The 14,226-nt window shown below is 35.0% G+C and overlaps 1 protein-coding gene across 1 annotated transcript; it reads left to right on the forward strand.

Annotated features, from left to right (window-relative positions):
• Nucleotides 1-443: 443 nt before the first annotated feature.
• Nucleotides 444-1,397, forward strand: LOC103210780 (olfactory receptor 4P4-like). The gene has a single exon (XM_007956691.1). It carries the CDS (start codon nucleotides 444-446, stop codon nucleotides 1,395-1,397), a length of 954 nt encoding a protein of 317 aa, XP_007954882.1.
• The last annotated feature ends 12,829 nt before the right edge of the window (nucleotides 1,398-14,226 follow it).

Consider the following 14,226-nt stretch of genomic DNA (forward strand, 5'->3'; position numbering starts at 1 on the left):
GGAACAAGAGATCATGCTGTGAGAAAAAAATTGATCATAAAGGTAAGGAACATAAGAGACATACTTGTTTAAAAATAGACAAACTACATTCTTATAAATATATTAACCAGATTATGTATTTATTATCAAAATCATATAATTCACAGTAAAAATGTTTTCTTCATGATCAAAGTAACATTTAAAACAAAAAAGTACATAATTATTGCTATTATTTTTACTACAAAATTGTTTTAGAATAGGCTTATAAAATAAGACATAAAATAAAAGAAAAAAAGAATATTAATCTATAAATGCAGAATACTTCATACTTTTGCATGCTAATCTATTTTTTGGTATATTTTATGTTATTGTTATTACACTGCTAATTTTTCATACACCTTTATGTTTTCCTTATTTTCAGATACTCAATTCACTTGTCTATAACTTAGACCAAGCTGGTATATATGGAAAGCCAGAGAAACATCTCAGAATTCATTCTTTTGGGATTTTCTCAAGACCCAAACATACAACTCTTTTGCTTTATGTTATTCTTACTCTGTTATGTTTCCCTCTTGGTAGGAAACCTTCTGATCCTCGTTACCATTCAATGCAGCTCCCTTTTTCACCAACCAATGTACTATTTCCTCAGCCACTTATCTTCTATGGACATCTGCTACACCTCTAGTGTCACACCCAAACTCATTGGTGATCTGCTAGTGGAATCAAAATCCATCTCTTATGGTAATTGCATGCTACAAGTCTTTACCATGCATTTCTTTGGTGGTATTGAAGTCTTCATTCTCACTTCAATGGCTTTTGATCGCTATATTGCTATCTGCAAACCTCTCCACTACATGATCATCATGAAGAGATCAAAGTGTCATCTTATGGTCTTAGCTGCATGGGTTGGTGGGGCAGTCCATTCTTTTCCTCAACTGTTTATGGCAATAATGTTACCCTTTTGTGGTCCCAATGAGCTTGATCACTATTTCTGTGATACATTTTCTTTGCTAAAAGTTGCCTGCACTGATACCTACATCACTGGTGTACTTGTGGTTGCCAATTCAGGTATAATTGCCTTAGTAACGTTTATTGTCTTGGTTGTTTCTTATGCCATTATATTATTCACCTTAAGAAATCATTCAGCCGAGGGGAGGCGGAAAGCCCTGTCTACTTGTGGCTCTCACATCACTGTGGTGATATTATTGTTTGGGCCTTCAATCTTTGTCTACCTCAGACCTCCTACCACTTTCTCTGAGGACAAAATATTTGCCCTCTTTTACACCATTGTTGCTCCGATGTTCAATCCTTTAATTTATACCTTGAGAAACACTGAGATGAAAAATGCTATGAGAAAAGTTTGGTGTCAAATTTATGTTAAAAGGAAGCACACAAATAATTTCAAGACTATCAACTAATCAGTCTTATAAGATGAAATTGCTAACTGTGAAATAAAAATGTTAAAAATTTTCTCACATTCTGCTTCTGTTACTGTTGTGAAAGGATTAAATGAGGGAAATAAAATCGAGAAGATAAAATAATATGCTAATCAAATACTAATACTGAGCTACCATGTAAAATTTAGTTAAGAACTTAGTTATTGTAGGGAACTTGAAGGGTATTGGAAGAAGAGTTAACAAAAGTAAATATTTTCTAGGCTATATAAATTAAGATGTTGTTATGCTGACCAGAAGGCTTGTGGTTCAAACCCACCAGCCACTCCTTGGAAGGAAGGTTGGGCAGTCTACTTCTGTAGTGATACTGCTTTGGAAACCCAAGGAGGGGACAGTATGAGTTGGATCCAACTTGACAGCAGTGAGGTTTTTTTTTTTTTTTTTTTTTTTTTTTAGTGCTGAGCAAAGGATTATAATGGAAACACATTTAAAGTATAACTTTATTGAAATCTTTCAATTATTTGGTAATAAATAAGTTAAAATCTATAATTTATATATTAATTTTAGTTTTCTACTAGTACATTGACTTATATATACTCTAATGGCCAAATCAGTATAACAGAATCTCTTTTAAAATGGTCTGGATATCAGCCTTCCAGAGTTTTCAGTATTAAAAAATAATGGTAAACAGTAAAGGCAGAGTAAACTGAATTGTTCAGAATGTTGAAAGCATGCTCAATTCTATTCCTTATATTGGCTAGAGTTTTTATACATTTCTATAAAGTTTCTGAATTTTTGTTATTATAAAGTGTGGACTTACCTTGATTTGCCTCATATTGGTGAGAAAGGGCTAATTATTGCATCCAAAAGCCAATACCTTTTGTGCTATCTTGAGAAAAAGAATAAAATAAAAAAAAGAAAAAAGAAGAAGAAATTAGAACTTGTCTAAAAATCATACAATAAGCAGCCAAGTAACATAGCAACTAGCAAGCAAATGGTAATAAAAATAATAAACTATGGCAAAGTGGTTATAGCTGTCTTGAAGAGGACAATTCTGACAAAGAATTCCTAGAAAAAACAGAAAAAAAATAATAAAATGTTACTTTTAGAATCTTTAATATTATTAAAATTAAATATATTTTAAGAAATAGAACAAATATCTTAATAGAGAATGTGTTAGGTAACTAGATTATATGAAAAGGATGATAATGAAAACACACCAAAGATTCTAGAGTATGTAAATGCAATTCATGAGTTACAATCATTCTAGTGTTATTATACAAAGAAAGAAATAGAGTAGAAAAAAAATGAGGAAGATGAAATTAAGTGGACCTCTTATAACGGGGGGCAATTGGACATATCATTATGTTGGGAAGTTTTAACAAAGAAATAAAAATATTGCCAGATTTAAAAATCTTTTCTGAAAACAAAATCATAAGATAATATGAAAAAGTCAAAATTTGAGGAAAAGTTTTGAAAAAGTCACAACTCATTACCCATCAATTTGTCTTTTCTGGAAAAGAAGATATAAGCTTTCCATTGACATAGGTTCATAGTCTAAACGGCATATGTGTCTTTATGAAAAAAAATAATAATAAAGTTAAAATATTTCCTAATAAGAGAACAGAAGATTAAGGCAAATACTACTGCTTATGCAATACTTCATTATCAGTGATAGCAAACTCTAATCTATGGGTGAACACGTAGGTAGACAGGCTAGATCAGGTGTTGGTAGGTGAATGGGAACTTACTCACGGCCATATATAGGTTTGGCAGATGATATTACTACATACATAATTGAATGTGCTATAAAAATGTCCATATGCAGTATAAAGCTAACAGGGGCAAAGTTAGGATAACTTCTTAGCCACAACCAAGCACCTTGAGAGAGTAAGTTGCAGGGGATACGGGTTGAGGACCAAGGTCATGGGGACTTCAAACTCACTTGTTACAACTTCAAAAAAAAAAAAAAAAAAAACCTCACTGCTGTCAAGTCAATTCGACTCATAGAGACCCCTCCTTTGGTTTTCTAGAAATTCTACAGAAGTTGATTGCCCAATCTTCCTTCCAAGGAGCGAGGAGTGGCTGTTGGGTTTGAACCACTAGCCTTCTGTTTAGCAGTCAAATACCTTACGCACTATACAACCAGAGCTCCCATGTAGTACACAAAAAATATTGTTCTACATCTAACTTTGGTGAGTAGTGACTAGGGTCTTTAAAGCTTGTGAATGGAAAACTGATATACAAATATTGGTCTCTACTCATCTGGAGCAAAGAAGAGTAAAGAAAATCAGACACGTGGAAACACTAATTGGAAACAGTTAATCCAAAGGACTAATGGATCACGAGAACCACAGCCTACATGACCCTGAGACCAGAGGAATTAGATGATGCCCAGCTACCAATGTCAAACACTGGGAAAAGATCAAAATTTGAGATCCTGTGTAGAGTGGGAGAGAAAAAGTGGAAAAAAAATTAAAAACATAAGCAAACAATGCTTAATGATCAGATAGGCAGTGGTTAAACCTCTGAGACTATGACCTCAAGTTACCATTTTGGCCTAGAATTGAACTCATTCCCCTGATTTAACTCTCAGCCTAAAATAAGACAGGTCTACAAGCCCAACAATCACATAAGGGAGATGCACTCCTTAGAGCAATCAACTAAAGGAGATCAGAAGGGCAGATTTTGCATAGAGACAAAGTTAGGAATGCAAAGACATGAGGAAACAGGGAAAGAGTAAGCAGGGGGAGGAAGTGGGAGGCTGTTGTTGTGGTTGTTGTTGGGTGCTGTTGAGTTGTCTCCGCTTCATAGCTACTCAGTGCGCAGCAGAAGGAAACACCACCAGCTCCAGGATTCTTGCTATACTTGAGCTCATCACTGCAGCCACTGTGTCAATCAATCTAGTTGAGGGCCTTTCCTCCTTTTGTCAACACTCCACCTTACCAAGCGTGGTATCTTTCTTGAGGGAATGGTCCCTTCTAACAACATGACCAAAGTAAGTGAGAGGAAGTCTGGCCATTCTCACTTCCATGAAGCATTCCAGCTCCAGTTCTTCTAGGACAGATTTCTTAGTTCTTTTGGCAATCCACAACACTTTCAGCATTCTTCACCAACACCACAACTCAAAAGCATCAACCCTTCTTCAATCTTTCTTATTCATTGTCCAGCTCTCACATGCACATGTTGTTGTTGTTTTTGTTGTTAAGTACCTTCAAGTCTGACCAGACTCATAGCGACCCCTCCTTGGATTTCCACAAGGCAATATCACTACGGAAGTAGATTGTCCCATCTTCCTTCCGAGGAGTGGCTGGTGGGTTTGAACCGCCAGCCTTCTGGTTAGCAGTCAAGTGCCTTAGGCACTATGCTACCAGAGCTCACATGCACATGAGGAGATTGAAAATACCATGGCTTGTGTCATGCACACCTTAGTCCTTGAGGAGACATCTTTGCTCTTCAGCACTTGAATGAGATCCTTTGCAACCCATTTGCCCAGTGTTGTACATTGTCTGAAATCCTGACCTTTCCTTCCATTGACATCGATTGTAGAACCAAGCAATGTGAAGTCTTTGACAACTTCAATCTTTTCTCCTTTTATCATGATGCTGTTTATTGGTCTCATTGTCAGGATTTTTGTTTTCTTAACATTGAGGTGCAATTCATACTGCAGACTGTAGTCTTCAATCTTCATCAGTAAATGTTTCAAGTCATCCTCACTTTAAGCGAGCAGAGTTGTGTCATCTGCATAACACAAGTTGTTAATGATTCTTCCTCTAATCCTGATGCTCATTCTTCTTCATACAGTCCAGATTCTTGGATTATTTGCTCAGCATACAGATTGAATAAGTATGGTGAAAGGATACCACCTTGGCACACTCCCTTCTTGATTTTACACCATGCAGTGTCTCCTTGCTCTGTTTCAACAATAGCCTACTGATCTATGTACAGCTTCCACAAGAGTAGAATTAAGTGTTCTGGAATTCCCATTCTTCTCAATGTTACCCATAATTTTTTATGATCCACACAGTCAAATAATTTTCATAGTCAATAAAACACAAGTAAACATCTTTCTGGTATTCTTTGCATTAAGCCAAGATCCATCTGACATCAGCAATGATATCCCTTGTTTAGCTTCTTCTTCTGAATCCAGCTTGCATTTCTGGAAGTTCTCTGTCAGTATACTGCTGCAACAGTTTTTGAATTATCTTCAGTAAGATTTTACTTGCATGTGATATTAATGATATTGTTTGACAGTTTCAACATACTGTGGAATCACCTCTTTGGAATGAATACAAATATGGATCTCTTCCAGTCAATTGGCCAGTGAGCTATCTTCCAAATTTCTTGGCATAACCAAATGAGTGCCTCCAATGGGGCATCCATTTGTTGACACTTGTCAATGGGTATTTTGTCAATTCCTGGAGGCTTGCTCTTGGCCAATTCCATCAGTCCAGCTTCAACTTCTTCCTTCAAAACCATTGGATCTTGGACATATACAACCTCCTGAAATGGATGAAAATAGACCAGTATTTTTTGGTAGAGTGACTCTGTGTATTCCTTCCATCTTCTTCTGATGTTTCCTGCACTTTTTGATATTTTCTCCATATAATAGTTTAATATACATTACACAAGCAACCTAAGAAGTAGTACTTTTAATTACACTAAACTGTACTCAATTCTGTTATTCACAAATGGTTACTAAATGATATGCCATTTTAGTCTCCATTAAACCCCACAAACCCATTTTCAGAAATCCTGCTTGTTCTCCTTAAGTGTCTTTCTTATTTGTCTTCTATTGTAAATCACCTAACATCTTCCTCATTTCTTAGCCCAACGCCACCTACAATAATAAGGGCCACTTGATTTATTATTATATTACATATTATTACATAATGTGGAAATTACTAAATAATATAATTAATATCACACTCAAGCAAAATCTTTCAAAAACAGTTGCAGTACTATATTAACAGAGAACTACCAGAAATGTAAGCTGGATTCAGAGAAGGATGTGGAATTAGGGATATCATTGCTGATGTCAGATAGATCTTGGCTTAAAGGAAAACATACCAGAAAGATGTTTACTTGTGTTTTATTGACAATGCAAAAAGTATTTGATTGTGTGGATCATAATAAATTATGGATTACTTTGAGAAGAATGGGAATTACAGAACACTTGATTGTTACAGATGAGGAACCTGTCCATAGACCAGAAGGCTGTCATTCAAACAGAAAAAGGGGATACTACATGGTTTAAAATCAAGAAATGTGTGCATCAAGGTTGTATCCTTTCACCATACTTATTCAATCTGTATGCTGAGCAAATGATCAGAGAAGTTGAACTATATAAAGAACAATGTGGCATCAGGATTGGAGGAAGAATCATTAACAACATGCAATATGCTGATGACACAACTTTGACTTGAAACACTTACTGATGAAGATTGAAGGGAACAGTGTGCAGTATTACAACTCAATATAAAGAAAACAAAAGTCCTCACAACTGGACCAATAAGCAGTATCATGATAAATGGAGAAAAGAGTGACATTGTCAAAAATTTCATATTACTTGATTCTTCAATCAACACCTATGGAAGAAGTAATCAAGAAATCAGATGATGTATAGCACTGGGCAAATCAGCTGCAAAAGACATCTTTCAAGTGCTGAAGAACAAAGACATCTCTTTGAAGACAGAAGTGCGCTGACACAAGCCATGGTATTTTCACTTCCCTCATAGGCATGTGAGAGCTGGACAATGAATAAGAAGACTGAAGAAGAGTTGGTGCTTTTGAGTTGTGATGTTGGCAAAGAATGCTGAAAATACTATGGAGTGCTAAAAGAATGAACAAGTTTGTCCTGGAAAAAGTGCAGCTGGAATGCTCCTTGGAAGTGAGAATGGCCAGACTTTGTCTCACCTATTTTGGTCATGTTGTAAGAAGAGACCATTTCCTGGAGAAGGTTATTGTGCTTGGTAAAGTGGAAAGTCAATAAAAGCCGGGAAGGCCCTCAACAAGATGGATTGATACAGTGACTATAAGGATGAGCTCATGTATACCAGGGATCATGGACCTGGCACAGGACCAGGCAATGTTTTGTTCTGCTATACATAGGATTGTTATAAGTCAGGGATGACTCAACGGTACTTAACAACCACAACTTGATTTACTCATAGACAATGAAGGTTTCTCTAGTGAAATCAATCATTTCTCATTGTTTTGACTCCTTTTTAAATTTTTTGAAGCCATAAAATAATGGTATTATTTATTATAGAATCATATTACTGACTGGTTTTGTATTATTTGTAAAATCCAATTTCTTTTTTTAATTGTTCTTTAGGTGAAGGTTTAAAGAGAAAAATCATTTTCCATTCAACAGTTCATGCATACTATTTTTCATGACATTGTTTGCAAAGTCCACAATTTGACAACTCTCTTCCCACTTCCTCTGCATGATTACCTTTGTCCTGTGTCCTTCTTTCCCACGAATTCCTGCACTCTGAACTATCTCCCTGGGCCAAGGTTCCCTTCTGATCTCCCATGACTGATTGTTCTAGTGGTGTACCTACCTGGTGTACTTGTTCACCTGGTAGGACTGTCCCTTGTTTGGCTAGAAGTTAAGCCACCAGTGTGAGTTCAATTCCATTCTAGAAGTATGACTAGGATCCATAGACTATGGGGTTTCATATGTTTATACCACACCAATAAGTCTCATCTTTTCTATGATTTTGAGTTTTGTTCCACATTTTTCTCCTACCCTATCCAGGAACTGCAATTTTAATCCCTTTCCTTGTGATTGGCAGTGGTATCCAGACATCATCTAGTTCTTCTCAGGGTCTGGTAGGATGAAGTCCCCATGGTCCACTATCCCTTTGCACAATTGTTTCCATGTGTCTATGATTTTTTTTCACTCTTCTTCGCTCTGGACGAGGTAAGTGCAATTGTTGTATCTTAAATGGCCACTCAAAAGCTCTGGAAACCAGTTTTCAACATGAATTCACTACGAATTCTAATGATGGAGCCAAGTATTGATATGTGATACTGCATGTAGCCTGCCCTTTATTTTCTATTTTAAACCAATTTTCCCAATACATTTTTATTTTACAAAAATATTTCCTGACTCTGTTTATGCAAAGGCATACAAAAATTCTTATTTTATTTTGTGCTTTGATAATTTTTGTATAAAATAAGCTATATCTGATCTTCGTCCACCACAAAAAAATCGGGCTAGGGAGTGTCATAACCAAAGGTTTCTCCCAAAAAAAAACCTAGGAATGTGTTAGATAATGATGTTGTTGTTGTTGTTGTTGTTTGCCGTCAAGTCGGCCCGACTCATAGCGATCCCTCCTTGGGTATCTGAGGTAGTATCACTACAGAAGTAGGATTGCCCAACCTTCCTTCCTAAGATAATGATGAGAGGTCTTTAATTAAAACCTTCACATTTTGATCATGTTCATAATATTAGACCTATAGTGAGTACACTCCAATCTCAGGTGCTGTGGGGTGATTATGTTCTCAGGGGAATTATGGGGACACGAGCTTAAGCCTTGAAATCTAATCAGAGATATCTGTTTATGATAGTTGTTGTGTGACTTTCAACATAACCCACTTAAATTTCCTAATGAAATACTTGTCATATAGTAGGTCTAAATATGCTTGTTCCAGTTGCTTTTGTCAGAAGATGTCTGAAAATTTAAGTCCCTTCCCAAGAGAAGTTAATCAAAATGTGGCTTCTAAGGGGTTGTCTAGTGACTGCTTTTTTAAAGTTTTTCTGATATCTACTTCATTTACCACACGACTTGAAAATTTAAAGAGTGAAATTTAAAGAGTAAATTTAGAGTTGTAAAAATTATATTCAAAGATGTGTGCCATTATTATTGCAGTCCATTTGGGAACATTTCCATCACCCACAAAAAAGTTTGGTGTCTCTTAGCTATCTCCCACCACCTCCTTAATCCACCACTAACCTACTTCCTCTCTCTGTTTTTGTTGTTTTGTGCTACAGTGCTCCTGTAGAATAACTTGAACTTCCCCATATGGTTTCCAAGGCTGTAATCTTTATGGAAGAAGACTGTCACTTATCTGCATTAGAGCAACTGATGGTTCCTTCTGGTTAGCAGCTGAGCACTTAAGTACAGTGCCACCAAATCTGCTGTTCCTGTTACTGGTAAGTAAGGATTTTCATGTGAGTAGATCATATAGTTTGTGGGATTCAATGAATTACTTTTTCAATTATCATCCTATTTTCAAAATATTGTTGTTGTTCTTGTTGTTATGTGCCGTCGAGTCAGACTTGACTCATAGTTACCCTCCTTGGGTTTCCAAGGCAGTATCACTATGGAAGTAGATTGCCCCATCTTCCTTCTGAGGAGTGGCTGGTGCCTTTAAACCAAAAGCCTTCTGGTTAGCAATCAAGTTCCTTAGCCACTATGCTACCAGAGCTCCCTTTCAAAGTATTTGAATTATTATTATTATTATTAGGAAGACGGGGCAATCTACTTCCATATTGATCCTGCCTCGGAGACCCAAGGAGGGGTCGCTATGAGTTGGGTCCAACTCTATGGTGCATAACAACAACAACAACAACAATAATACATTAAAAAATTCAAAATATTAGTGACCTAACATTATTCCGTATAAAGATATATGATCTATACATATGGTTTCACCTCCTATTCTCCTGCCATCTAGGTGACACAGAGTCATAAGAGTTTTCTAAAAGGCTCTGTGTCTGACTGTAACATGTCAGTGCCTCCAGAGAAACAGTGCCTGAACCAGGCTAATGAAAGGCTATAAAGCAAAATTAAGATCAGATATTGACCAGAGGCACAAGAGTCATTATCATGGACAGTCACTTAGTGCCATTTGGGAACCACATGTTCAGAAATGCTTCTGGGAATATGCTTCCTTAGAGTTTTCAGAGACCTATACATGCTTCTGTTGTCACATTAGTTCACATTCTGTTCTCACAGAGATTTATTCCGACACAGCTATCAAATAGATGACTCTTTGGATTTAAATGTGTATGTTTTTTTTCAGTGGGAATTCTTTTTATTTTTCAGTCTTAAGTACTTTTAAGACATTAAATTTGTATTGCAAAATCCCAGTTTGTTAGCCTGTAGAATAAATATCCAATGTTCTTTGCATCTCTTATGTTTTAGTGGATATACAAAGTCCACTATCCTTGCAAAACTGTAGAATGTCCTAAGGAGTTTTTAGACTTCTCTGTTTTAGAGAATTGACTGAGATGTATTTGAATTATTGGTTTATAATCTTCTGGATTTCACTTAAGAAACAGATGCTGAAGAAGAATTAGCATACTGCATCTCTCTGAGTGAAACTCTGATGGAGACTAAATGGATGAAGTCAGATTTGTAAGTCAGTGAATGAGCTCTGCTACCTGGAATTGGGGAAACCCCACTGACCATGTTTCCTCAGAATATAGGCTATTTGTCTTTATTCTTTCTATATTATATATTATTTCTTAAGGTTATAACTTCTCTTTCATTATGTGATTATTTGATTAATATAAAAATGCTAGAGCACAGTTTAGTTTTAAGTGCACACAACCAGAATTTCAGTTGGGGAAATCCCACTGACCATGTTAGCTCAGAATATATTCTATTTGTCTTTATTCTTTCTATATTATACATTATTTCTTAAGGTTATAACTTCTCTTTCATTATGTGATTATTTGATTAATATAAAAATGCTAGAGCACACTTTAGTTTTACGTGCACACAAGAAGAATTTCAGTTGGTAAGAGTAGAGTTAGTTAATGAAATCTTCAAGTTGGCCATGAATGTTACTAAGTCCCACTCTGATTGATGCTAATGTAGCTTCCTTCATAATCCTACCAAGGAACAACCTTAATTATGTTTAAATATGTACAATAATGAAGAATTGCTCATATTTTAATAAGCATGTCCTCTTAAAAAAATTAGATTCATCTGTGTCAACAGTGGTAAGTTTATAGCATGGCACGTTCTCAGTCCCCTATGAGAAAATTTAACTTGTGGTAGAAACTGTGCTTTAACTATAAGAGTATTGTTCTTATTTTGCTGAGAGAGCACAACAAAGGGTATGCAGAATATATTGAATGTTGTTAATGAGATTATTTATTTTTACTGCAAGGAAAAATTCATTATACTGGTTAATGTCAAGCAATGCTTGAAAATAGCCAATCTATCATCAGAGTAACTTATTATGCTTTAACTAATAGAATACACATTGAAGGTTACCTGATCACCTTCCTTAAACATATGCTGTATGTTCCTTTGGGGGGAATGACTTTTGTTTCCTCCTTGAACTTGGTCATGCATATGTGCATGGTAGTTTGAATAGTTCGTGAACTAACTCTTCTCTCAAAGAAGAATTTGAAGTAAAAATAAACTAATGTGTGCTGTGAACAATGCATGATACAAGGTGCTTTATATTAACTTGTTTATCTCTCATTATGTTTCAGAATGATGTATTCATAGCTCAATTGCATACATAAGGAAAATGAGGCTTAAAAAATTATACAATAAGCCTAAAATTCACCAGACATAAGTTTATTTTATAGCTTTTAATTGTTCCCACCTCTGTCTGTATTCACTGCTTATGTAGTAGTTGGCTAATACTTAATTCATTTTATCAGATATTTCACTTCTCTCCTAGGGATCTTCCTTACAACCTTATTACAAGGATAAGAGATATTGTGTCTTTTTATCTGAACAATCCTTTGTCACCTCCCTGTATTTATAGTCCCATATACCTTTGCTAAGGAGCTCCTTGGGGCTGTGGTTAAAATAATGGACTGCTAACCAAATGGTCTGCAGTTTGAACCCACAGTCATTCTGTGGGAGAAAGATGAGGCAGTCTTCTTCTATATATACTTGAAAACTTGGCAACCCATGGAGGCATTTCCTCTGTGCCCTATGTAGAGTCCGTATGAGTTGGAATCAACTCGATGTCAGTTGGTTGCGGGTTTTTTTTTTTTTTTTTGTTTACTTTGCCAACAACAATGATAGTAACATCATGTTCTGATGGAAGATAAGATTTTAATAGCTATTTTACGCTAAACACCCATAATGGTCTAGAAAACAAGCAAGCATCTTGACTGCTTGAAATTATATTTTGGTAAAATTAAACGAAAATAATTTAAAATGACTTAAAATCTGAGAATTGTCTTGGTATGTTTGTGTGAACTGATAACTTATCAACATGCATGTTCCATGCCACACATTTTCCCTGTAGCGTCATATTTTGCTCTTAGTATGTTGCAATACCAGATTGAGAATCAGGATATTTGGTTTCTACTATCCATATGGTATTTCTCTCCAATCCTGAGGAATTATTTAGCTTTTCTTGATTTTTCACTTATTTATTGTAAAACAGTCTATTGACTGTAACATCAGATCCTGACTAAGTTAGAAGGTGGGCTATCATTTTGAAAGCTCTACTAGGTTTCTCACAAATTCTAATAACTGGAAAAAATAGCCATTGGAAGTACATTCTTTCTATTCTGCACTATTTTTTCACTTGTGGAAATATTTCAAGATTAATCAAAATATACATGTGATTCTAGAATTTTTATTCTATTCACTCACACAACAAAAATTTTAGTTGACAATTAAGTTTTTCTTGGTTCTATTTGTTATAATATTCTTTTATTGGCAATTATTTCCTAGAGTGTGTATGGTAGTAGGAATCTAACACAAGCCATAAAATAGGAATAATGTAAACACCCTTAAACAATTTTACCTTTATATCTTTCCTTTAACTTCAAAAAAATGAATGATACTATACTGTTAAAAACAGTTTTCAACAAATGAGATATAAAAAAAGAAAAGAAAAGAAAAAAGAGAAAACCTCACTACTGTGGAGTCAGTTCCCACTCATAGCGAACCCTCTTTGGGTTCCAAGGAGATATCTCTATGGAGAATTTGTACCAGCAGCCTTTTTGTTAGCAAACAAATGTCTTAGGCATTACACCATCAGAGTTCCTAAGGTATAAATAGGAAAAGTAAATTAATTTGTAGATTACTTTCTGCCTAAGCTACTTGGCTGCTAACTAGAAGCCTGGCAGTTCAAACCCACCAGACACTTGTCCAAGGAAGACTGACAAATCTACTTCCATAGATATTTCTCCTTGGAACTTAAGGAGGGGCTGCTATGAGTCAGAAACAAATGGAGGGCAGTGAGTTTTTTTTTTTTTTTTTTTTTTTTAATTCATTAATTGAAATTCTTTCTTTTCCTGTACTTTTTTAATTGTAATAAACCTCCACTGGTTAAACCCACAAACAATGTTTGCTCACCTGATAAACAAGAATGCACACTGTACTTACTAAAGTTCAACTATTAAAGGTTACGTGTTTTAACCATATTCAAATTTCCTGAGCCTACACTCTCAGATAATTCAAGGAAGGTGCTTCTTTCTCATCATGCTCTGAGCAGGTAAGTTGATTTTAAGACAAGCTCATTTAAAAATTATCAAAATATGTTTGTTTCTTTGTTTACATATTAAGTAATATAATTGTTATCAAAACCATAATTAAGAGTAAAATATTTTCTTCAAGATCAAACTAACATTTAAAATATTCTTTAAAGTTACTGGTAATTTAAAGAAATACAGAATTATTGCTTTTATTTTTAATATAAATGGTTCACAATAGATTTGTAAAATAGGATATAATAGGAAAAGCACATTAATTCTATAAATACAGAATAATTAGTATTAATGTTGAATCCTACCTCATTTTTGGTAAATTTTATATTATAGTTATTATAGTGATAATCTTTAACACACATTCATATTTTCCTTATTTTCAGAGACGCAACTCATTTGTTAAAAGCAGACAACAAAATGAGATAT

The sequence above is a fragment of the Orycteropus afer genome, unplaced genomic scaffold, assembly GCF_000298275.1.
Source record: "Orycteropus afer afer isolate SDZICR_OR568_19922 unplaced genomic scaffold, OryAfe1.0 scaffold00650, whole genome shotgun sequence".
NCBI classification, from domain to species: Eukaryota; Metazoa; Chordata; class Mammalia; order Tubulidentata; family Orycteropodidae; genus Orycteropus; species Orycteropus afer.